This window comes from Alligator mississippiensis, chromosome 1, assembly GCF_030867095.1.
Source record: "Alligator mississippiensis isolate rAllMis1 chromosome 1, rAllMis1, whole genome shotgun sequence".
Taxonomy (NCBI): domain Eukaryota; kingdom Metazoa; phylum Chordata; order Crocodylia; family Alligatoridae; genus Alligator; species Alligator mississippiensis.
In genome coordinates this window covers 101,394,221-101,421,083 of record NC_081824.1, presented here as the reverse complement: position 1 = coordinate 101,421,083, position 26,863 = coordinate 101,394,221, and the positions used below count along the sequence as shown (strand labels likewise).

The window sequence follows — 26,863 nt, the reverse complement described above, 5'->3', positions numbered from 1 at the left end:
ACACGGCTCCTCAGGTTCTGCACCCTTGTGCCCCAGCCAGCCCCTCTGCCATCTGAGGCCACCACCAGAGCCTGGGACTGACCCCCCCTGCTAGCTTGGGGCTGCTCCATCCCAGGTCAAATTGCTGCTGTCCCAGGCACAGATGTAGACACCACTCCTGGGAGCAGCTGAATCTGGCTTGAATTGGTCTAGAATTTATTGCGTTGCATTAATGTCACGTGTAGATGCACCCATTATATCTTGATCTAAATTAACTAACTCTTGAAATAATCTCCAATATGTACAGTTTTCTTATAAAGGAAAGATGATCAGCCATCTTTCAGCCAAAATGTATATCCAGGCACAAATATGGGAAGATTAAGAGTGGCAGTAATAGATTTTCTTGTGGAAGCAGGCTCTAGACTTTCATTCAACAGAGCATCCTCCAGCTCAGCTCAGCTGATGAAATCAGCTAGCACACTGATACCCAGAAGAGGTATACTGGCAACTTCTGCTGAGTGAACTTCCCTGTGGCAGTCTAAGACATAAAATGCTCCCACTTTTATTATGAATTATGACTTAATGGCCACAATAAAAATATTTGGTGGTTAGCGTGTCTTGAGCATTTTCAACTTTTATCCTTACTTTTAATTGTGCATATTACACCAAAGTGAACTATCCTTTGTGACATAATTCAGTACAGTGTATTTATTGCCTTGAAGTATACGGTAGTAGATGTTTTTTTCATTTAGTTTACCAACCATGCCACATCATCAATCTTTAATCTGTTACACATTAATGTATGATGAAGTACAGGTAGGAGTCCTCATACCATCTCTAGCTAAATGGAGAAAGGAATTAATTATGAGTTTTCCATTATGCCACATTACATAGCAGTTTAGAACCTATCCAAATATTTCTGAAAAAGGTTAAGTTATTATTGTAACTCCAAAGATTGCAGTTCAGCCGGAATCAGGGTCAATTCTCAACTCTGCCATTAAGATCATAAATCACTTAAGGCAGTGATTTTTAAACTGTGGTCCGTAGAACTCCGGGGGTCTGCAGACTATGTCTAGGGGGTCTGCAAAAGATGAGTATGATCAACCAAAGTATGTGAGTACCCACACTTAAAATTCAAAGGGTATGCACTTCCATTTGAAATTTCCAAAGGGGTATGCATTTCCATTTGGAATTTTTTAGGGGTCCGCAAATGAAAAAAGGTTGAAAGATACATTAACTCCCTGAATGCCAGATTTCATTCCACCTGCTAGGCCCTTACATTGACTTAGGAACCTAAGTGTAATTCTATTCCATCCTGGTTAAGTCCCTGAAAAGTATTTAATGTAAAAGGTGGATTTATCCTCCTTCTCCTTGCTGCTTTTTTACTGACTCAGTCTTAAGGATAAGATGACAGTGGGCTACAAAAGCACATGAATTAATGGATTCTCAGGACTTGAATGGAATGGCACTTAGGCACCTAAATCTACTTAAGGTGAAATTCTACTTCCCTTTGTGCGTGTAAATGGCAGCTTACTAGCCATGTAGGTGCCATTTTTTGGCACTTGCATATGGATAGTAATTCCATTTCCCCTGCAGCATGAACATGTAAGTGTGCAAGTGTAGATTCAGTACACGCAGTAAACTATGCATTGGCTAGGCAAATCATTGAATCATAGAAAATTAAGGTTGGAAGGGACCTCAGGAGGCCGTCTAGTCCAATCCCTGCTCCAAGCAGGGAGGACCATCTCCAACTAGATCATCCCAGCCCGTTTTACCTAGCTGGGTCTTAAAAACCTCCAGGGATGGAGATTCCACAACTTCTTTGGGCAACCTGTTCCAGTGTTTTACTACTCTCCTAACAGGGCTGGATTAACCCTTTAGTGGGGCCTAGGCAAACAAACTCATGGGCCCTTACTTTTTTTCACTTAATAATTATAATATGTAAAATAAGCACAACTGGGCCCCTTCTTCACTTAGGGCCCTAGACAATGGCATTTGCCTAGTTTGCCTATGCATTAATCCAGTCCTGCCTCCTAGTGAGAAAGTTTTTTTCTTATATCTAACCTAAACTTCCCTTGCTGAAACTTGAGACCATTGTTTTTGTTCTGTCATCTGGCACCACCGAGAACGGTCTAGCTCCATCTGCTTTGGAACCCCCATTCGGGTAGTTGAAAGCTACTATTAAATCCCTCCTCAGTCTTCTCTTTTGCAGACTAAATAAGCCCAGTACCCTCAGCCTCTCTTCATTAGTCATGTGCCCCAGCCCCTGAACCATTTTCACTGCCCTCTGCTGGACTCTTTCCACATTTGTCCACATCCTTTCTGTAGTGGGATACCCAAAACTGGACACAGTACTCCAGATTTGGCTTCACCAGTGCCAAATAGAGGGGAACAATCCTTTCCCTTGATCTGCTGGCAAGGCTCCTACTAATGCCATTAGCCTTCTTTACAATAAGGGCACACTGTTGGCTCATATTCAGCTTATTGTTCACTGTAATAACCAACTCTTTTTTCTGCAGAGCTTCTGCTTAACCAGTTGGTCCCAAGCCTGTACCGGTGTATGGGATTGTTCTGTCCTAAGTGCAGGACTTTGCACTTCTCCTTATTGAATCTCATGAGATTTCTTTTGGTCCAATCCTCCCATTTGTCAAAGTCTCTTTGAATCCTAGCCCTACCCTCCAGTATATCTACTACTCCCAGTTTGGTATAATCTGCAAACTTGCTGAGGGTCTACTGTATGCCATCTTCCAGTTCATTAATGAAGATACTGAACAAAACTAGCCCCAGGACTGATTCCTGGGGCATTCCACATGGCTATGGATGTGCCCATTCTGGACACACACACACATCCAAAGGTGTGTTATATTCTGAAAGCAGAGGATGACCCTCCCAAGTTTTAGATCAGTGGTGACTAAGCTTTTGGCCCCAAGGGCCAAATGAGTGGGGCTCTGTGGATCAAGGGCTGGATCCAGTCTGGGAGCCTAATCCAGCACTTGCTGGATCAGGTACCAGTCCTGCCCACCATATCTCAGCTATGGCCAAGGCCATGGCCCTGCACTGGACTGGTTGTCACTACCCTAGACCTAACCGCAGCCCTGGTCCCAGCACCATGCATGCAGATTGGGACCCTGTGCCCTAGCCGTAACCCTGTGCATGCTGGATTGGGCCCGCTGCCCCAGTCTCAGTTCCCTGCACTCAGTGCCATGTGAGCTGGCCTTGTTTTAGGCTCAGTGATTAGGGTCTTCACCCCAGAAACAAAAGACCAAGATCCAAGGCCCCTTTGCTCAGGGAGGGATTTGAATCTGCATCTCTTTAACTTGCCAGCACAGTGTTTAATTATCACACCAGAGGTCAGGCATTTCCAGAGCAAGCATAATATAGCAAATTTACAATCTTTCATTGTGAAATCATCATCAAAATTATTTTGTTCAATAAACTCTATGCCTTATAATCAGTAACAAAAGTTTAAGTAGCTGGGCTTTTGCTGGTGCAAGCACCTTGGCACCTGGCTGCTTGGGTGTTGAGTGCTAACACATAAAATATAGATCAAATTCTTGGATCAAATCCTGAAACTTTATTCATAACTTCTAGCTGACTGAACTGGCACACTTTACAAAAATGATTCTATTGTTTAGCACATACCTTGATTCATCAGAACCAGGCTTCCTGCCAGCAGTGCCACACAGTTTGTAGGCTGATGGTTATGTAGGTATTGGAAACCCCATCCACGCCTATATGATGTTTCATACATATATCCTGAGGCATTGGCAATGACCTCAAGAAATCTCTCCTGTTGATTCTTGCTCAGGTAATTGTACAAGAAGTCATAAGCAGTGGCAAAACCAACTAAAGAATGAGCAAGAGGAACTTCATCCCATGGCGCATCCTTCACTAACCTGTTAAAGAAGAAAGAGGTCAGTTGAGCTTCACTGATGTTTTACCATGCTTTATGTCACATGTGACTCAATATTTCCAAGATTAGGTGCCTAGTACAAGGAATTTAATACATAAAATAAACTTTTGGTAACCATTTCAGTTCCTTCTAAAAATGGACATCAGTCACCCTTAAAAACACACCACTTGTCTCAAATAAAGGTATTTATCTGCCTTAATTATTTACCTTGCTATTTACAATATTTTAAGCTTTTAAAAACTGCTTGAATAATTACATGAAAGTCCTGTATATTCTGTACTGCAGTACAGAATATATCTTCAGAAGAAGCATAAATAGGAAGCAGCAATGTGAGCTTCATATTTCACATATGCCATCAATTAGCCATGAATGGGAGTTAGAAGAATTTGATCAAATGATACAAAAGCAAATCAACAGCTTTAAAACGATTGAAAATGCTCCTATTTAGACATCCATAGACAATGTCTACTTTGCCAAGGGAAATTACAGTGCTAAATCTAACAAAGTTATAAATCGAAACTAGGAAAAATTCACAGAACATTTTTATTATTGTGTGCATTTTAGATGCATCAGTAAGCACGTGCATTTCAGATACTAGTTTTCCAGTGAAGAGAGTTTTAAGGAATACATGGAAGGTATTGATATTTGGTATGATAAATGATAACCCACTGCCTGCATAGTTTTCTTTTTCCTTTAACTCTGTTAATTCACTTTGCAGCATAGTTTTGATTTATAAAAAATAAAACAGCAAGGATGAAATGAAGGTCTCACTGCAGTCACTGAAAAATTTACCATTCAATACAGCCACAAATTCACCTTAGATTTTTATAAATAGTAAACAGAGATACTAGAAGCTTGATGGAACATGATTAAAAAGAATCTACGCTGTTTAGTATGTATATATATTCAAAACGTGCCAATGAACAATTTAGAAATGTTGCGTTGCTGACTCTGCTGACTCAGAGGCACACAACAAGGTTTTATATCAAACTGCAAGCCATATCAAACTGCAATTACTAAGGGGGAAAAAGGACTTTTTTGATGTAACTTTTGTTTTTTAATGTCAATACATTTCACTATGTCAATGACTGAAGAATTCAGTCAAAACAAAGCATGGCCTGACATTTACCTAAGGGCATACAGATTGTTTGGTTTGGTAACTTTAAACTGCTCAAGTGGTCATTGGGTCACCTCTCTCCCCTTCACTGAGCATTCAGTATCTAATGTAACATACCCACTTCCTTTAGGCTTCAGTTCTATCTTCTGCTTAGTGATATTACAGTCCTACCCTAGCAGTTCATTTCCAAGTATATTATTTTTTAATAAATAAGGCTTTTCTCAAACAAATTCTGAAGTAAACAAATATTTGAAGACTTTCTTCTTTGGACTGGATTTTTTCTTTTTGCATTTTTTTGCAACCATTTTTCATATATACTTTTGTTCTTACTATTGTTTGGGGACAGAGCTGTTGTCAAGGAACAAAACCAATAAAGATAGATCAATATACATTTGATGGAGCTGCTAATCTTTAGGGCATTGAAGAAAAGCTGATCAGTTGTACTTTCAGCCTTTTCTAGATCTGTGTATTCAAATTCTGTTCTCTATAGTGTCTCTCACTCAACACTTCTATGTCATTTTCTCCCAAATCAAACTCTAAACATACCTATGAGGACTTAATGCCAGATTCAAAAAAGATTCTTATGGGGGAAGTTCAGGCATTTAGTGTGGAAGCGCTGCAGCCCTTAAAGCCTTTATGTTCCCTAGAAGCTCATTATTTCCATTTGACAACAGCAAACATTTCCAGATAAATTAACTGAGAAGTTAACTAAATTTGCTGAACAAGTCTGTACACACCCAGGGTGTTTTTATACTGTCTCCTTAGAGGCACAAAACTTGGAAACTCTGGTTAATCCATTATTTGTAAAACATAACTCAGCTCTATAACTCATGCCATTTTTGCTATTTTACCCCCAATGTTCGTAAAATTTACCACTAGACTCTAATTAATTAATAGATCAATTTATTTATAGTTAAAGGTATGGTTAAACAGATATATTCTTCCCTGACTTACCATTGGGCACAACTACGCAGAATGCAAGCGTTGTCATCCAAGTTGAGAACCCTCAACCAACAAATGTACCCTTGGATAAAAATTTTGTAAGCCTTCCTTTTTAAAACATGTTTCTTGTGGTTCTCACTAAACCTCTACACATTCAATACTCAGGTAGAATTAAAATGGCAGATGGATGCCACTTTAATAAGTGTCTCATTCTAAAATATGGCAGGGTACAAACTGTATACCACAGTAAAGTACAATGAGATAATTTTAGACTTAAATCAAAGAACAATTTCACTATGTGGCAGGATTATCACAAACACATTACAACTGGGCTAACAGAGTCCTTTTAAACAATATGGGGATCTTTCATCAAAAAGTCAGTAAATTTTAGCTTTCATTGTATGTAAGTTCTACTTTGGTAATTTTATTTTTTTGATTCAATGTAAAATGTAATTCAAATATTAAAATCTGCATGGAGGTAGATTACTAGAAGACATTTTAAAATAAATACGGGAATTAACCTATACAGGAAAGGTAAGATTTGCTCAATTATCAGTGCATTTAACTGACTGACTTTTGACACAAATTAGGCAACACTACCACATGTAGGTACCTATGTAACACAAAATTTAGAACCAGAATAGTACTTTTCCTTGCTTAAACTAAATCATTCTGCATACAAAGGAGTAACTTGCCCAACAAAATAATGGATCAATGGCTTGTCTCCAACATAATGTATCAAACCAAAGATAAGGATTTAAAGAAGTTCAAATGTGAACACTCACAGATTTACTTAATATTCCATTTGAGCCAATGTTTATGCTTAGAATTGAATTTATATTTAAAGCAGGATGTTTAGATGGTGTATATCAGGATGCCACCAATAACTTAATTAATAATAGCTAATTTACACCCACTAGGAACCTAACACACTATGTCTATATTTGCAATACAATGGAAAAACAGCATAGGGGATTTCAAACCTGTCTAGATGCCCATGAAGCCTCAAAAATGTGTGAATCATATAAAGCAAAATTGAAATGTCAAACATCTGTCAGCCAGGTGTTCAATTTTGTAAATTGCAGCTGCAGCCTCCCAACTCCAATGAAACATCCAACAGCCAAAGAAATGCTTCAAGAGAGAAATGTATTCCCAACAATGTAGGAGGTATGCACAACCAGAGCAGGTGAGAAACATTCATCACGATTTGTCTGGAGAGCAGGACTCATGATTAGCTCGCTAAGAAGTGCTTTTGTGTCTAACTTTTTGTGGGCAGGGGCTGGTTATATAGACAGATTTTTAAGAAGTCAGCACCACTCTGAAAGTAGTCAAGCCTAAAAACAGGAGAAAAGAGGTACCCTATCAAGGGTGATGACGCCCATTTCACATAACTCTAGAGGGCATAAGTAGTTTATACTTTAAACCCTAGCAAAATGCTCCTTGGGTGCATCTACACATGCAATAAGTACAGGGGCAAGCAATTATTTTGGCTGGAGGGCCACTTAATGAGTTTTGGTGAACTGCTGAGGTCCGCATGGGTCACCCTGCCCCTTGACAGTATCCCCGCCCCCTAGTCACCATACTGGGACCAGAAGTCCCACCCCCTAGCCCCTAACCTTTTCCACTGAAAGTCCATCCCCTTGCTGCCCCCCAGCCCCATACTCCTTTTGGGGGGAGGAGGGTTGCCATCTTAGAACCAAAAAAAAGGACAAATCATACACTAAAAGTCAAACACCTACTATAACATATTTTAATTTTATTACAAAAAATATTTTTGTCATGAGTTGTGTTTGTATAGTCTATATACAGGTGATTGCATAATAACTCAAAAATAAAGTCTTACTCTTGTATATTGTGTGTGTGTGGTAGGATGTGTATGTATGGCAGGGTGTGTGTGTGTGTGTATGGTGGGGCATGTGTGTGTATGGTGGGGTGTGGGGCCATGTGTGTGTGGGAAGTTTGAGGGGGTGTGGCTGTGTGTGGGGGGGGCATAAAGTATGTTGGGTTATGTATATGTTGGTGAGGGTTGTGGGGGTAGGTGTGGGTGTGTGAGGTTTGTGGGGTGTGAGGGAGGATGTGGGAACCTCCCCGCACTCCCCCCACATGGCATGCAGCCCCTGCTGCTGGCAGCAGCAGCAGGTGGAGGGGAAGGGTTTCAGGGTGCTCGTGCCCAGTGCAGGAGCTGACGCCTGGTGGGGTGTGGCTCTGACCAGTGCTGTGCATGGGGCGGGGGAGTTCAGTCTGCCCAGCCACCTCTATTGTGGGGGCTCCACCTTGCCTGCCTGCAGCTCCCAATTTCAGACTGAGGGAAGCCCCATGTTGGACTCCACAGGGAAGCAGAGGGTGGGGCTCCCTCCGCTCCTAGTGGAATCCGGGGACCTGTGTGGCAGAGGGCAGGGAAGGCAGCTGGCTCCAGTGCAGGGTTCCCCCTGATGCGAGTGCAGGAGCTGCAGGTGCATGGCACAGAGCCCATACAATAGAGATGGGACATGCAGGCTGCACTCCTCCCCCCTTGTACAGTGCAGGACAGAGCCGTGCCCTGCCAGGCACCAGTGCTGGGCACTAGCACCCTGAGCGCCCCCCCCCCCTTTCAGGTGCTGCATGCCAGGAAGGAGTGTGTGGGGGTCCCCACACCCTCTCAGCTTATCTCACATCTACACCCTACCCAGCCGAGCTCTGTGCTCCTGCCACCCCCCTGGGCACAGGCTCTGTGCTGCTCTACATGCTTCTGCCCAGCTGAAGCTTTGCCCCCACCCCCACTGCTTCGAGGGCATGAGGGTGCTACAAGCATGGGGCTAGCTGGCAGGCAGTCTCCATACTGAATCATCCTCATGCCCCAGCCAGACTTGCCAGTGTCTAGATGTGTGTTGCAGCATGCTAAAAAACACCAGATAGTACTTGTGTTTACAAGTACTAAGCTATGCCAGCATTTATTAGTTTACTGCAGCTTAATAAGGCCACATGTGTAGATGCTGAGACTTTACTGTGGAGCTAATTAGACAACTCTACAGTAAATGTCTCTTGAAGATGCACCCCTTGTTATCTCCATACTCTTTAACCCAGTGGTTTTTAACCTTTTTAGATTCAAGGAGTTCCCTTCATAACTTTTCTGAATTTAGGGGCACCCCATTTCAAAAGCTAGTTTGTTTCTTACAGTGCTTACCTTCTTGCACCCTGTGGCAACCTTAAAAGGATTGAGGTGGCAGAGCACTTCTGAGAGCATAGGGGGGAGGGTGCACAGTGTTTTGTGCCAGCAGGTGCTGGCATGTGGGGCAGCTTGAGGGTGGGTTACTAGACACCCAAAGGAAGAAACTGCCAATACAACAGGTGGAAAGGTATGACTGGCTGATGGAGACACAGAAGCTGCAGCCAGCTGAGGGCAGTAGAAGTGCACCCTGCCATGCCCTGTTCTTACCACTGTCTGTACCCTCCCTGCTCCTGTACCTGAGGGGGTAAGCACAGTCCCCACCACTGTGGCTGCTCCTTTGGGGAACTGCACTTTGGTGAACAGAACCACCTGGTCCCAAAGCCCCTCAGAGCATACTAACAGCTGGGGATTTAGCCAGGGTGAAAAAAGAGGCTTCATGACCCCATTCATCCTCAGCAGAGAACACAGTTCAGTGCACAAGGGCAGTCAGTGCAGGAGCATATGGGGAGCATGGGCAGAAGCAGGAACTCTCAGAAGAGCAGCTAGGTGTACGGGGAGGGAGGGTGGAGACAAGGTATCCAGCAGGTGGAGGAGCCAGTAGCCACAGGGGGCGAGTGCCATAGCACATTAAAAGCAACTTCACATCACCCTGGTTGAGAATGGCTATTTTAATCCCTTGTTTTACTGCTATTCCATGGACCTGGTTTGTCAAGAAGTGCAATGCATATTCACCTTGGAAATTATATCACAAGCTCTGAAATGTTTCAGCACCGTACCAGCATGAAGGAAAATGCCACCATATACTACATATACAGAGCTGCAGGGAAAAATAATCAATAACAAAGGTGCAATTGGGACTTATGTTGATCCTATTATCAGAAGCCAGGTGGCATTTGCAGGCATCAAAAGATGATGCTCTTAAGAAAGCCATTAATTATGTGACAGATTTGTGATTTGGGATCTTTTCATTAAATACCACTGTAGCTAACTTGCTAATAAACTAGGCCAGGTGTCTGCAAAGGGGTCATGCAGACATGAGAATTCATAAATAAAATGTAAGGTCAAGATAGAGTGTGTTATCTTTGATCCAAAACATTTACCATATTTACTCAAATATAAGAGGACCTCCCAATAATTAGATTCTATATATGGAGAATTTATAAATTTGTTATAGTTTTCCAGGTATAGAAACTAATTATTGGGGGTTTATCTTGAATTTGTCCCCCTCCCACTGCAACAGCATGGAAAGTAAATTGGGTCAGGGGGAGTTAAGTGGCCTCCTTGCTCTCTGCCTTCCCCAACTTTTCCTCCCTTACTGTCAGACCCTGCTGTCCCTGAGCACATGGAAGTGAGGGATAAATGTGAATACACTGATCTTGAAATAAACATACCTATGGTAATTTGCACATAGGAAAACTACTATGGGTACCCATAAAACTGATAAAACATTTTACTTAATGAAGATTCCTTTATGCGGAGTAAGACTAGGGGTTTTTTTTCCTCATGCTGATTGGAGGGAGAGCCTCATCTTGTATTTGAGTAAACATGGTAAGTACATGCTTAAGTCAAGTTAAGCACATGTGTAAATGCCTTGCTGGACTGGAGCCAAGGTGCTCACTCATCTTAAAGGAATTGCCCCAGTTCTTATCTGTAAAGTTTCACAAATTTGGTTCCATATACATCTAGTATATGGAACTGTGATACTTTTTGCTAGCTTTAAACTACTTTTTGAATGTTATTACAAATGTAAATCTTTGGCTTTTCAGATCATTTCCAAGAGCTCTTAGTAATTTAAGAAATATTGAATGTCAGGACTTTTTCTTTTACAAATCATAATAATTACTCTTCCTATTTTTTGGCCACAAACACCCACCAACCTCCTACTACAGGGTTGAAATTCTAACACTTCTAAAGTCAGTGGAAAACCAACAGTTTAGTACATATTATATAAAAGCTCTGTTCCGTCAGATGTGTAGTAGTGATCTATACAAATGAAACCAATTCTTAATGGTCAAATATCCCTATCACAACAACTGGACACTTTGCTGTAAGTCACAGAACAGAGATCAAAGGTCACCTGCTCAATAGTTCTGGAAACTGAGCTATGTTTTTATCCTGAGCGGATTCCCACAGGTCAGACTTGATGAACACACTTGTGGTGATGTGTAGGAAAAATTGTAACTGCTGGCCTGCATTACAGCTATTCCATGGAGAAACAGACTGTAGTTTCCAGGGCTGGCGATCCACCCTTTTACACTAAACTGTTAAAGAAGAAATGTTAGAAGCATTTATATATTTAAAATATCCCTGAGAGGTGCACTGGAAAACAGCAGTTTTTGAATGTTGCCAAGAATAAAAAGTAACAGCAAGCAAGATGAATCTAATCTTAGCAATAAACTAAATATTTGACTGCATATAGCAGTTTACAGTTTTTGCTTGGAAGGTGACTTAGTGTAGAAATTTCAAAAGTAAGTAGGCACCTCTTAGAACCTATTGTCACTGCACCACACTCCCATTTTATTATTTCCAAAAAAAGGAGAATGGATTTGCATCCCTTCCCTCCACCCCACCACCCGGAAATAACAACAAAAGTAATACATGAAAGAATTATTACCATTATACTAAACTTTGAAAAATTATGATAATGCAAGATAAGTATTCAAACTACATTAGAATCCATGTAAATAGGAGGGAATTATCAGAGGCATTTCATTTATTGACCAAATTTAGGAGCAATATTTTTTGCCAGGATTGCTCTTGTTGAAGTTCTCATCTTAATGCTTCATCATCTTCACTGTCCTTTAAGGGTATACTACATGATCAGCGTAACTAAATTAGGGTAAAAGAGCAGTCAAAGAATTTTGCTATGATTCCATAGAAATGACTTAAAAATCTTTCCTGGATTTGTGTTAAAAGGTTAATCCCCCACTTCCTACCACCACCCCTGCTGATCCAGCTGTAAATGGTTACCTAGTCACTCAGGTGGAGAAGTCAAGGGTGGCTGGATGTGAGGTTATATGTATCTCTTCCTTGTGTGCCATATCTACAGAAAATGATGTGATCCAGAGATTTTAAATAGGAATCCATAGTGTCAAAAGCTAGGGACAGACATTCAAAAAGCTTGAGCCTGAATTGATTCAATCTTTGCAGCATAGTCTAACCTGGATAGGCTGAGTCAGTTTGTAACTGCACAGACATCCCAGAAATGCAGGCACGCACATGCCTGCAGTAGCTTAGGCTAGAAGCTGGGGGGTACTAAAGCAGTCCTCCCTTCCCTTCCACAGTGCTGAACTGAGGAGGGGTGGTCAGGCCCTGGCAGAACGCTCTGATTAGGGAGAGGTTCCCCCTCTTCTAACCTGCCCAGCAGGGAATTGATAACACAGTGTTTATCATCCCTACTCAGTGTTTATCTGCCCATTAAGAAAACAATAGAGGGACATTTACCAGCTACCTGTTGATTCTGCCTTTGTCCTGTCTGCCACAGCAGAGCCATAGCCAGCATGTGGTCTGCTAGCTTAGGGTTTTCAACCTTTTTTTTATAAGTATACTCCCAGCAGCCAGATGTGGAGCGGGGGGAAGTGGGTGGGAGGAGGGTGGCACGCTATTGGATACAGAGCAATGGCAGCATGGGGTGGTGGATGGCAGCAGCAGCCACCTTCGTGTGCAAACTCCTCCCTACCCCGCCCATGTCTAACCAGCTGGGCGGCACCTGTACAGCCCACAAAAGGGTGCCACTGCCCTCGTGCCCCACCCCAGCCCTGCTCCTAGGAGGTGGCGTCATGGTGTGCTGGGTGGCGGCGCTCCATCCCCACCTGTGCATATACCGTAGGACCTTCCCTAGTTCCCCCAGGGGTACGCATACCCCCGTTTGACAACCCCTGTGCTAGCTAATGTTGAGAGGCATCTGTGTAATGCAGAGGGGAGTGGGGGAGCAAGAGGAAGCCAGGCAGACTCCTGCAGTCTCTGCTGAGCTCCAGCCAGGGATCAGAGGGGAGGAGCCAGCTCTACTGTGGAGCAGAGAGCCCCACCCAGTCCAGAGAGCATGCTGGGATGCTGGGGGAGTCTGGTTTAACTTAAACCAGAAAGGGGTTGGGACAGACATTGCATAAACTGGTTTTAGCCAAATCAGCTAAATCTCATGCTATGTTCAACCAGATTTATCTCAAACCAGTTTCAGCCATTTCTGATATATGTGCATTGAACGTCTGTTCTGTTACAGGTTTAAACCAGTTTCTGATCACTTAAACTGGTTTATGTGTAATGTCTGTCCCTAGCCAAAAACATCCTGACCTGTTGTGGTCTTTCTGAGGTCTTTGCAACAGAAGAATTACTTCATTATATCTCTGTAATCAAATCAAATGAAAACTAAGAGCTGGCATTTTCTAAGGCATGCCTTGAGCCTAACAAGGGTGAATCTGAATTCCTAAATTTTAGGAAACAGGGAACACTGATCCTCTTATCCAAGCAGTATTGTTTTTTAAATGCTATTTTGGCAGGAGGTAAAATAGTATTTGGTTTGTATTTAACACCCTGTGCCATCCAATTTGATTTATTGGGATTCTATTAGGCCAAAGAAGGACAGGGAGGAGAAGTTTTGCACAGGAAATGAAGATAAAAGGGGCTAAGATAGATAAGGCCAATTAAAATTATGGTTGCAGGCTGTGGCTAACACTTTTCCTTTTGTAAAAAGTTCCTTGAGATCTTTAACAACCATGGGGAGACCAAGAAAATATGGCTGTGTGTAGATGAAACAAGAGGCGTGTGTGCACGACATTTTAAAGTGGGCTAAATGTTTTTGCACTGCTTTAATGGTGTTGGTGTCTGCATGCCTCAGCAGCGTATTGTGCATTCATTCCAGCCTCTGTAGGAAATTCAGTGCTGTAATGCACCTGAAATGACTTGGGGCACAGCAAACTAAAACTCCTTTGAGGAGTTTTAGTTTGCTGCCTCCACAGCCATGGAGCAAAGCGCTGGGCTCTGTGTAGCTCCACAGCTCTGCAGGAAGCCCTGTAGGCAGCCTGGCAGCAGCCTGCAAAAGCAGGCTCCACCCAGGAAATGTGGTGAGCCTGATCTTTTTTCCACCCCTCCCAAAGCCTGCCTGCCAGCCTGAGCTGCGTGGGGGCCCGGTGCTTCCCTCCACAACTGCAGTGCCCTCTGGGACCGCCCAAGTCAGGTGCCTGTGGGCGGGTGCCACCTGGCAGGGGGGCTGCCGCTGCTGTGGAGGGAAGCACCAGCTCCCCTGCAACCCCGGCACCACTCTGCCTGCCAGAAGCTCCCCCTCCCCTCCCCACTGCTGGAGAGACAGGTAAGTCAGCGGGGTGTGTGCACGACATGGGGGTTTAAGTAGTCCTAAATTGAAGTGGTGTTTTTTAAAACCTGCCGCTTCAATTTAGGGCCCCTGTTTTGGTTACACACATCATTTCTTGATCTGATGACTAACCTCATGGTTAGGACTTTCAGTTGGGCTGTATCCTCTTTGCCAATGGACAGCAAATATATAATTATTTCATGCAAAGTGGAACAGTATCAACAGACAAACTGAGACCCAGCCTTCCTGCAATACCCCAGGGCAGTTGTACATATGCTCTAGGAGGCAGGGGGTGCTTTTAATTATCTGAGAGCCACCCTAATTAAAGCGCCCAAAATGTCACATTTATCAGCGTCCTCATGCTGAAAAATGGCAGCAGGTGCGCTTTAACTAAAGCTCATTGAATGAGCTATAGTTAAAGCATCCCCACCACCATTTTTTAGCGCAGGGATGCTGATATGTGTGACACTGAAGCCTGCTAGAGCATGGTAATTACCACGCTCCAGCAGACTCAATTAATTAATTACAGTGCATTGGAGCAGCCTCAATGCATGGGTATAGGTACCCCCAGTGTCTGGTGGATAGAGTGTTCTTCTAGGAGGTGGAAGATATAAGTTCAAATCTGATAGGCAAAGGAGATAACTGAACAGGGGTCTATTACCTGCTGAGCAAGTGCCCTGTACACTGGAATTTTGAATAAAACGACACAGTTATTTCTGGCTGCATTATGGTAATCCAGCTCTTAATCTTACAAGTTCCTGGCAACAAAATATTTTATATCCAGTCAAATGGCACATCTAGTTTGGTATGAAAAGAAATGAAATATTTCATTTTCTCCAGTGACAAATACAGAAAAGCTTTAACTTTTGTTTGGTCCAAACCAATAAATATTTTCTCCTGTTTTTTGGGGTTTTTTTTGGGGGGGGGGGAGGGGGGTGTTGATTGTTACACCAATTGATCAATTACCTACACACCCCTAGTGCTTGGCAGATTGCAGGGAATGGTTCTGAAAAAAAAAATTTCAAAAGTTGAATGTGACTATTTCTATGGGAGTAAGGGAGAAAAAGCTGTGCTCACACATCTTTTCCTGGTTCTGTTGCAGCAGTCACAAGCCATACCCAGATGTCCTATTGGCAGATGTTGCTTCACAACAAAAGGAAGGAAGTTCTAACAGCTTTGTTCATTTCAACCCAGTTTGAAACAAGAAAGGAGGCAAAAAAAGCAATGCTGAGTACATGTAATGGGCTAAAATAGCAAACAAACAAACAAAACCCAGAAAAAAACAGTTTTCTAAGGTCTAAGAGCCTGTTATAAGAATGTGAGAAAGTTTGGTCATAATGTTCTGGGGACCAACTCTACCCATTCCTTTTTTGGTACCGCCAGCTTCTGCCTTATTCTCTTGTTTTTCCCCATAGGTCTGTCCTCTTCAGACCATTGTCTCTAAAACCTCTTTCATGCCACTGCCTTTATATGGCCACGTCCAGATGAGCATGGACGTTTGGTTCCCCAGGGAATATCTGTGCCATGCGCGCTGGGCAGTGATTATGCTGTTTGGAACCATGGCTGGCAGCTGCTTCACAGCTCTGGGCTGCCTGGCTCCACTTTTGAGTGGTGCACGCTGCCTGTATGTGCGCTGTCCAGTTTTTTTTTGACCCCTGGATATCCAGGGGTGAAAAAACCCTGTGGAAAAAAGTGGAGCAGAGCATGCACAGGCAGCGTGCCCTTGAGTGCAGAGAACATCTAGAAGTGTGGTATGTGGCACCACAGATGTGTTTGCGACATCACATACTGCACGGCCGTGCTTGTCTGGAGATGGCCTATATATCCATGTAGTCAGATTTCAGAATTGTCTTTTATTAGAAAAATGATTCTTTGGGATTGACTGTTCTATTTAATCATGCACCTTCTGCTTTTGTAATAGCTGGGACAGTTTAGGAATAGTGCAGTGTGGATCTTGCACAGAGCTAGAAGAGGTGACTTGAGGTCCTTTCCAAACCTATGGGTCTGTTGAAAAGCTCATTTTGGTAGTCTAGTGTGCTATAACAAAAGGTGGTGCTAAACAGAAACAGCAATTATTTTATATTATTTTACTATTTCAACAGACTTTCTAATACTGTGTAGCAAATGTTTATACCAGACATTCCACAAAATGAGCTCACTGTACTTATGGCAGAGCCACAAAATCAAGGCTTAATTGTATTTAAAAAAAAGATATAAAGAATCATTGGCACTTATGTTAGCTACTGGTAACAATAGCTATTGAATAGTTAGACAAGGTTCCTTGGGTGTATCTGATATCTTTTATTAGACTAACTAAATAGTTGGAAAACAATTTTTAAGCAAGCTTTCGGGTTCAAAAACCGTTTGTCAGGCTAAGGAAGTTTCAGCAGTTGATGTGTGCTCTTCCTGGATGGAACAAAAAGTAAAAAAGCCAGAGGCTGTGCTGGTATGCATATAATCCAGGCAGTCGGTGAAAATGTAGACTGAGGAGTCAATGGCATGAAATGCAAAACCTGCCAACACATCTCCACCACCCCCATAATCACTGTACCCCACAACAGAGCCATCAGCATTCCTGGATCTTACAGCTGCACCTCCAGAAATGTAATATATCTCATCCAATGCACCAAATGCCCTGATGGAAAATACGTAGGTGAGACCAAACAACAACTGCGCACCAGAATGAATGCACACCGGAAATCTATCAAAGACAGGAATACCCAATTACCTGTGGGGGCACATTTCTCACAAGAAAACCACTCTCTCTCCCAGTCTCTCAGTCCCGATCCTCAAAGGAAACTTACAAAACACTTCCCAGAGATGAGCCTATGAACTCCACTTCAACAACCTCCTAGATACTAAAAATCATGGACTAAATATAGACATTGGATTTATGACACATTATAACCTGCCTGACAGCTGACTTCCCAGGTACTTCTCCACTATTCATCCCCCTCCTCTCCCCCACACCCAGCCTGTCTCTCACCCATTGACTCCTCAATCTACATTTTCACTGACTGCCTGTCTTGTATGCATACCAGCCCAGCCTCTGGCTTTTTTCCTTTTCATTCCATCCAGGAAGAGCACACACCAACTGTTGAAATTCCCTTAGCCTGACAAAGGGTCTTTGAACCCAAAAGCTTGCTTAAAAATTGTTCTCCAACTATTTAGCTGGTCTCATAAAAGATATCAAATTCACCCAAAGAACCTTGTCTGCCTATGTCCTTAGATTAACATGGCTACAACCTATACCCCTGTAACATTGAATAGTTATACACTCAAATTTAATTTTCAAATGATATATAGTTTTGTTACAGTTTTCATATTCTGTCTCTTTATTTTTCTTTATTTTCATGAAGGCATGGATAAGTCATATTAACTCTGTATCCTTCATGCCTCTCTTACAGAAGTTTCCATGACACAGTCTTATAAATCCCTATTGATCATTATTTGAAGGTAGATGATGGCAGATTCTCATTACTCCAACAGATGTTCCAGCTTTCAGAGACCAACATAAAACTTTAAAGGTATGGTGCACTGAACAGTAGAAATACACTGCTAGATGTGATATTGTGAGCTCCACAAGTTTTAAAAAGCAAAAAATAACAGAAGGCTTGTAGTTAATGAGGAAGAATCAAGGCTGTTATGCCAAAGTCCCCTGTAAATCACTGCTTCATTCACTTCTATTTTTTGGGAAAGTATAGTTTTTTGGAAACTATATTTTTTAATATAACAAGCCCATGAAGGAGGATTTATTTCACATTCTCCTTGTTATATGCTGGCAAAATATTTATATTAAAATGGTCCATGGACCGTGCAAATAATATTAAACTCTAGCACACTGCCTGCAAAATCTCTCAGTGTAACAAGGATGCAGAATTTGTCATTTTGCAGGACATTGGTGTTTCTATCTGTAAGGCAAGCTTTTTATTTTTTTTTGTCCAAAATATAAAATCTGACTAAAATCTTATTTTTACATGTTGGGGATCTCTAATTACATCACCCAATTCTGGAAGAGGCTGAGAAAGCATATGGAAAGAATCACTATTACACATCCCATCAGCCAAAAATGCACTCTAGCAAGGGAGTGTTCTAGAGGCCAGTGACAGATAAAATGCCATGGAGCTTTAACCTTCACAAATATCCTCTTTTTTGTAAGAAGCTGCTCAGATAACATACTATGATGCTAAATAATTTGCTACAAATTTTTCCTGAAATCCAAACAATTTCACATACCAAATCCCAGTAAAATGAAACAAATTCTCTGATGCTGTCTAAAAAGGGTCCCTTTGCCTTCCTTTAAGGTCCAGGGCAAACATTTTCAAATAAGACTGATTTTCTGAAGTGCTTTTTCTGCCTTTCTGGAGTCCAAAGTATGGTCTGCTTACATATCATTACTTTAATGATTGACTATGCTTACCCATAGCCTGTTGTCTTTTGTTTAATCTAATAATAAATCATTGACAAAGATATTGGCCGTGTGTAGATGAAACGAGAGGCATGTGGCCACAACACTTTCAAGTGGGCTAAATGCTTTTGCACCGCTTTAATGGTGTCAGTATTTGCGTGCCTCGGTAGTGTATTGCACATTATTTCCAGGCACTGTAGGAAATTCAGTGGCATAACGCACCTTAGATGACTTGGGACGCTGCAAACTAAAACTCCTTCGAGGAGTTCAAGGAGTTTTAGTTTGTTGCCCCTACAGCTGTGGAGCGAAGCACCGGGCTCCGTGCAGCTCGGCGGCTCTGCAGGAAGCCCTGCAGGCAGCCTGGCAGCATCCTGGGAAAGCAGGCTCCACCCAAGAAAAACAGTGAGCCTGATCTTTTTTTTCCCCCCTGGAGCCTGCCTGCCTGCCTGCCTGAGCTGTGCAGGGGCCCGGTGCTTCCCTCCATGACTGTGGTGTCCCCCAGGACTGCCTGAGCCGGGTGCCTATGGGAGGGTGCTGCCTGGAGGTGGGGGGACTGCTGCAGAGGGAAGCACCAGGTACCCCATTCACCACAGCCCAGGGACCGCTCTGCCCACTGGCAGCTCGCCCTCCCCTCCCCTCCCCGCTGGAGAGGCAGGTAAGTCAGCGGGGGGTGCGCACGACACAGGGATTGAATCATCCCTAAATTGAAGCGGTGTTCTTTAAAACCCACCATTTCAATTTAGGGCCCCCATTTCAACTACACACGCTCATTGTGACTACCAATACTTTGTTATCAGTAATATGCTATCAAATTTTCCTGTTGTAACAAACAGCTCAATTTTCTGTTAGACCACATGAACAGGAATTGAATTAAGGTTTCACATAATAGTATTAGACTTCCATCTTTTCATAATTACAGTAAAGATGAAAATAGACTCAGGAAATGAAAAGATTCCCATTAACATAAAAATTAAATTTAAAACTGAAGAATGACTTTTTAATTTCTATATATCCTGCACTGCCCTAGAGCAGTGAGGATCAATCTTTTTGGCAGGTGTGCCACAAGTTAACCTCATATCAAGTGCCAAGCCGATCCCCTTCCCCTGCCCAATTTGCTGCTCTGCTTTCTGCTTCCTGCCTCATCTGCTGCTTCTGCCCTGTTTGTCACTATGCTGACTGTCCTGTCACTGGTCTGTCCCATGCTATACACAGAGGCTGTCTCTGTTTCTTGTGGCACAGGTGCAACAGGTTGGCCACTCCTGTCTTAAAACAGAGGTTGGCAAGATACGGCCAGAGCCAAATCTGGTCTCTGGAGCCTTTGGATCAAGCCAGCAGAGCCATGGCTTTCACAGCATTTGATTGTGAGGGGCTCTGGGGAGTTCTCCCTGTACCATACCACTGTCAGGCACCTGAGATTCCAGTGGAGAGGGAGGTTTGCCCATATTGCACCATAGTCAGGTGGCAGTAGTCAGGTGGCATGGGCAATGGCAGTAGAGGTTGTGCCCACACGATACTGCAGCCATGCAGCAGGCAGATTCAGTACAGGGGACCGGGCCCACCTTCCTCTGACCCCAGCTGGGTCATTTCAGCTTCTCTGTTAGAAAGCTCTGCTAACCCCTGCCCTAGAACTATGATTTGTGACATGCTGAACCACATTTATTTTATTTAGTTTTACAAACATCACCAATATGACTTTCATGTTGATTTTATTAGAGATCTCAAACCTTATTTAAGATCATTTAAAATATTTCTTAAAAGAAGTGATTTGCACATGAGGTTTTTAAAATTATGGTTGTTACTTTTAGATTCAATGTAATTTTAGTAGAGATCACAGAGAAAATCCAGGTAGGACTGCCAAAGGGATCAAGTTCTAACAGCAAAACTTTAAAGAACAGCAACAGACCTGATTTGAAACATTCCTTCTAATCAGACAAACACCTCTGGGATAAAATGGGCTTCCGTATGAAACTATGTACCAGCATCAAAACTATTAAATCAGTGGGGCTGCACTCAGATAGCTATAGGAAGGAATTCCTTTTCCAAAATTCCAGGCAAATTAGGAATAAGAAACTGAACTCTATGGGTGCATCCAGATGCACATGGACGTTTGGTTCACTGGGGACAAGTAGCAGCGGTGTACCCGGGGAATGCCTGTGCCACATGAGCTTTGATGCGTGGCAAGTTGCCCCTTGTGAGGTAGTGGAGGCAGGGCTAGCACTGGGCTGGGCCCAGCAGCCTTACCTGGGGTCCCAGGGGCCTCCCGGGGCTGCAGCCATGGTAATTCAGCTGTGCAGAGTCTACCTGGCAGCAGAGCGAGACAACAGGCAGCCTAGCTCCACTTTTCAGCAGCATGTGCTGGCTGAGCATGAGTTGCTCTGGGTTTTTTCCCCATGGTTTTTTTTGACCCCTGGATATCCATGGGTCAAAAAAACACGCAGAAAGAAACCCCAGCACAGCACATGCTTGGGCAGCACACCATTGCAGCACAGAGAATACCAGACTTTGTGGTATGTGGTGCTGGAAACGTATTTGCAGCACCACATACCGCACAGCTGTGCTCGTCTGGATGTGCCCTATAGCAAAAGTCTTCTAAAGCTCCATTACTGTTATATTGCATGCACTACTCTATACAGATTCATACACCATACACATCACAGTAGTGTCCCTGTGCCTTCCATAAGTTTACTAAGCAATGCAACTAACATCTGTCACACATTTGTTCTCTTTTCAGGGTAAGAATAGTATGCACTGAAGTGTTTAATTTGCTAATTTTTGAGAAAGGCCCCCCCATACATTAAATACAAATACACACACATATACCCACTCTAAAAGTCAAAGAAATATTCTTTCTATTTAGAGAAGGAGGTGTTGAAGTTTGTGATGGTTGTTGTTACTTCCTGAGGGAATTCATTCCACAGTCTGCAGTTGCAGCCTAAGCTCTGTTTTTTACCCTTATTGTATAAAGTAGTTTGGTGCCAGAAAAGCAAAGTTGGTAACCACCATTTTTATCTTTAGGTGATCTTTTATTAGATATTCCCAGATATTTGAGGACTGAAAGTCCCTGAGTGCCTGAAAGATTAGGACTGAGACCTTGAATCTCTATACTTTGATGAAAAACTTTTGACCATAAATTCCACAATAATGCCATGGATTGGCACTATGGAGCCTTTGCAAAGCGGGAAAAAGTGAAAGGTGGAACATCTCAAAAAGCCCAAAAGCTAAATTCTCTCACCCTAGACACTAATACTGAGGGAAAAAAAACCACTCCGTGCAGGGGATTTTGATAGAAGTCAAAGACAGAAACTTCTTCCAAGCTTAAAGAGCAGTCCTGGGTGATTTTTATTATTGTCAGAAGTATGAATGCAACTGTCACACCACTATCTTTCACTCAAAATTCCCTGTATGGGCACCTGGGCCAGGGACAGAAGTTACACATAAAGCACTTAAAGTGATCAGAAACTGGTTTAAACCTGTAACAGAACATAAGTTCAATGCACATGAACCAGTTTCAAAATGGCTGAAACCAGTTTTAGGCAAACTGGTTGAATGTAGTAAACCGATTGAGGTCAAACTGGTTTATGGAACTTGTGTCCCAGACCCTTCCTGGTTCAAGTTAAATTAGAGTCCTCCAACATCCCAGCATTTCCAGAGTCAAAAGTGAATGTCTATTCACTTGCAAATTGGTTCAATCTATGCAGGTTAGACTAACCAGCAAAGATTGAATCGATTCAGGCTCCAGCTTTTTGAATGTCTGTTCATAGCCCTGGATAAAGCTACTATTCTATGGCACTCCCAGTTTAGAGTTTTTTGCATCCTCTGCCCACTCCCTTCCACCAACTGTTTTAATTCTAGCTCCTGAATCACTGTGATTATTCAACAACTCAGTTCAAGGTGTGGTGAAACTCACAGCATTGATGTCTTTCAAATTCTGTGACACCTTTGTGGAATGTTTACCTCAACACTTAAAACAATTTTGTAACAACCAAAAATACCAGCAGAGGGTACTGGGAATTTCCTTGAGTATGAAAAGACATACAGAGAATACTTCCCTAGTGACAAGGCTTGATAAAGCTTCTTATGAGTTCTTTTTAATTATTATGGCTATTTATAAAGAGAACCTGACAGGAAATAGCATATTAAAAAGATTTAGGCAAGGACAAGCTAAAAGCAGGTTTTGCAAAAGATCAATCACTGCTTTTACTTTTCAGAAACTATTTATGAAAAATACATACAAGTTCCTTTTTTAAAATCTGCATTCAATTCCTCTTTTTCTCTAACCTTCATCTCTTCTGTGTTTTTTATATTAAAACCCCAATTCTTTAAGCTGCGCCCTGTATGTTCAGGGACATTAAGGTGGAGTTTTGATGTTAGTCTTGAATAATCTTGTCATTTGCTCTTATGCTATATTTTCCAATTATATTTCATTACAGGGAACAAATAAGGAGGGAAGAACTGACCTCAAAATAAGCCATTGTCTAAAGCACAGAGAGACAAATCACTCAATAACATATATGAAATGGGTTTGTAACATTTTCCCCTTAAAAGTTAAACTACAGGTCTGACGTGACACTTACTGTTAAATATATGAAAATCAACAATGGCTGCACACTGAATATAGGTTTCATAGTAGAAATGTAAGATGCCAAACAAGGTTGGCTTATAAAGAAAAAAGGTGATCCAGGGCTTACACAGTAAAAGTAAATAGAATGACTTTATCCTCCCATACTTCAGGGATAGAAACAAGAAGTACTACAATAAACACCACCATCAAGCACTCAGGGCATAACTGTTCTAGTTATGTATACTATACTTCACTTAATTATTGGAACCTCTATACCTTAGGTGCCCTGTCCCATCAGGCTGATATAATTTGACCGGGTTTATACATCCAGAATTACTACACAGTCAGTGGACCTCTTAAAAGCAATCCAGAAACAGCAGAAGTGCCTAGAGGAAATGCTGAACACAGGGGTATATCTGAATTCCTGTTCATTTTAAGAGTTCAGATGCCTGACTCAGGGTCTCCATTAGTTGCTTCTATTCACTTGTGATTCAGAACACTTCAGCATCTTCTACATTGAACTGGTTGGTGGTAGTGGCCATCTTCTATACAATAGTCCAGTGATTTCGAGCACTCAACTAAATTTTGGGAAACCTGAGTCCTAGGCCCTTCTCAGCCTGAGGGAATTCCAATACATATCTCTGACTTTCCGGAGACTGCCCTAACCAGCAAGCTATAGAATGGTGTGAGCAATGGTACCGTCCAATCCTCTGGTTGAAGTTGGGTTACTGAGCAGTCAAAATTTAGAAAATCAAGGAGAGTAAGCAAGAAAAAGACTACCTGTTAATCCACATTTTTAAATCTTCAAGACAGGGTTCAGAACAGTAACTGGTGGCACACTGAACTGCAACAGCTATCAGATATTTCATACTGTACTTAATCAAGAAAACACATTCTGTATTATCATTGTGAGGGACAGTGGGTGCACTTACATGTAACTGAACATACTGCACAGTACAGTCACATGTCTACACATGCACACCCATACTGTGCATAAATATGGCAACTTACGCCGACTTGAGCATAAATTTGATACCTGCATTATGCAGGTATCAAATTTATGCCCAATTAGGTATTGTACAGTAACACAGGGGGCCTCTGCTGACTTCAGTTTGGGACTAAAGTTAGTCCCAAGGGCTGGCAGCCATATGGCTGGAAGCTGAACTGCCCTCTGGTGGCCAAAAGGGCACACGGCAGGCTGCTTTCCCCTGGGACTAAATTTAGTCCTAGATCACCTGCACATGTAGCTGCCAGCCTATTCTCGCTTACTGCGCAGTAAATTTAAGCTGGCGTAAATGCACATGTAGAAACCCTCAATAAGTATCAATCTTATGTAATTTGAAATTAAACGTTTGAGATACACTGGTGTCTTACAAATGAAGACTATCTCCATTTGCTTTCTTTTTTAGCAAAGTCCATCTAAGCAGGGTCAGTCATTCTAATTTTTTACAGGAGAGATAAAAGGTAACACCTTTGATTAGACCTCTGTTAGTATTTTCTAGTCCCCAAACTTTGCCACCCTCCCTATGTTGCGTTTAATCTTATCACTCAAGTAGTTTCTCTCAGCATTAGAGGAATTTATAATTCCTAATGTCCAATTCAGATGAAAGGTCATTTGTATATCTTTTTTATATAAGAGGGGCTTATTAATTCTCAAAATCAATTGCTAGTAAGGTGAATGCCATGGCAACTGAAATGCAATTTGGGATACATCTACCAAATATAAAAGCCTATAACTGCATAGTAATACACTAAAGAACATCATTCATGCATTCACACATTCATTCATTCCACTACAAGAGAATTTACGCAGTAAGAACAAAAAGACAAAAATCTACCAACTAGGCTGAGCCGCCATCCTTTCCATGTAGTCCTTGGCCATGTTTATGGCTTCGAGGTTCTCAGGGTAGAGCACACAGAACATTGCCAGGGCACCTAGGTTGTTTCCATATATTTCATTCCACCGAGAGCTGAATTCCTTGGGGTCCCAGGGAGGAAGGTACTCCAGTGGATTGGATAGCATGGTCTGCACTGCCTCAGTCAACCGATCTGTGATGTGCTGATGTGTAGTGACCGCCTTGAGCCGCAAATCTCCCACTTCTCCTTTAGAAAAGTAAAGCATGGGGTAGCTGTCGTAGTTGGCATTGATGAAAGGAATCACAGTTCTTGGGTTCTCATCAGTACTATAGGCCAATGCGAAATAAACCACATTTATGAAAAACACACTCGGGGCCCCCCGTGTGTGAGTCCTCATTGTGGCATCAGATCTCCAAGTCTCAATGGAAGCCAAACCATCTTTGAAATATCCTAGAGTAGACAAATATAAAAAGAAAAGGTTAGACAGTTTTTGGGACTATATTAATCCCTCAGGTGTGTTTTAGAAAAAAATACGATTCGGTCCAGAACTGTAAGAAAACTGATGTGCTTTAAGTAATTTTCAGACAAAATCCCTTCTGAGCAACTGCCTTTAAAATTAAGGAAATCTGTACTTTGGAAAGAATGCCCCTTTTCCACAAAAATATCTTTACTTAGATGATGGAGTGATAAGGATGGTATTAATATACAATGACATACAACAAAATACATAAGCCTTAAACTCTTGACTCACCAAGATTTAGAATAATTGCCTTTGCCTAATGTAAAACATCACTGAGCATGCTAGCAAATGGAGGAGAAGGAAGGGGAGGGAGACAGAAAGATTGTGTTAGCAGCAGCCAAGACTGTATGCTGGATTGGCTGATGTTAACAGCTGTGGAGTAAAGGATTTGGAATGCCGGAGGTTTGTGCTGGGGTCATTTTATACTGTGTACAAGGCCTCTGGTTCTGACACGTCTTCATTTAAAAAAAGAAAAAAGAAAAAGAATGCAACAGAATCCAGGAAAAGCAGTTGAAATAACTGGCCCTTAGGGTGTGTGTCAGACTTTTTTATTATTATTATTGTAAAGGTTCCTTCATTTTACATGTGGAGATTTACAGGCAGTTACTAAAAAAGGCTGAAAGTAAAATAAAAATTACTTATTTTCCTACATACATGACTGTGTTAAAATGTATTTCAATGGCAAATCTATACAGAGGTTAAATGTAAATGCTTAAATATAGTTACTTTTAAAAATTACTAACAACGTAGCCCCAAGTCTCAGATAAAACACGGCTAAAATCCCCCTGAGGAAAGTCAGGGAATTCTTGGAATTCTTAAGAGGGGAAAGGTTACAGAAAGCAGACCCAGGAGAGACAGTTTAATGTAAATAATGAACAGTAGTTTTAAATTATTAGAAGGAGAAATAGACTGAAGGAAAGCAGCAGCCAAAAGAAAACAAATATATCTATCTATCTATCTATCTATCTATCTATCTATCTATCTATCTATAGATAGATAGATAGATAGATAGATAGATAGATAGATATATTTCAAGGAAAACCTGTTTCAGAGGATTCAGAAAGAAAAATCTTAAGTTAAAATACAGAGTAGTCGCTTACGCTTCCTATA

The 26,863-nt window shown here is 42.0% G+C and overlaps 1 protein-coding gene across 4 annotated transcripts in view; it reads right to left on the bottom strand.

Annotated features, from left to right (window-relative positions):
• The window catches only part of LOC102565708 (dermatan-sulfate epimerase), a 342,822-nt gene that overhangs the window by 12,205 nt on the left and 303,754 nt on the right, over positions 1-26,863 (bottom strand). For 2 of the 4 annotated variants that reach the window (XM_019479558.2, XM_006258912.4), the window contains 2 exons: positions 25,215-25,683; positions 3,622-3,875 (listed from right to left, as the gene is read on the bottom strand). In XM_019479558.2, the coding sequence (XP_019335103.2) occupies positions 3,622-3,875; positions 25,215-25,683 (723 nt within the window). Of the gene's footprint in view, positions 1-3,621; positions 3,876-25,214; positions 25,684-25,984; positions 26,071-26,863 lie in introns of those variants that run through there. The other 2 variants (XM_006258913.4, XM_019479560.2) reach the window with 2 other exon arrangements.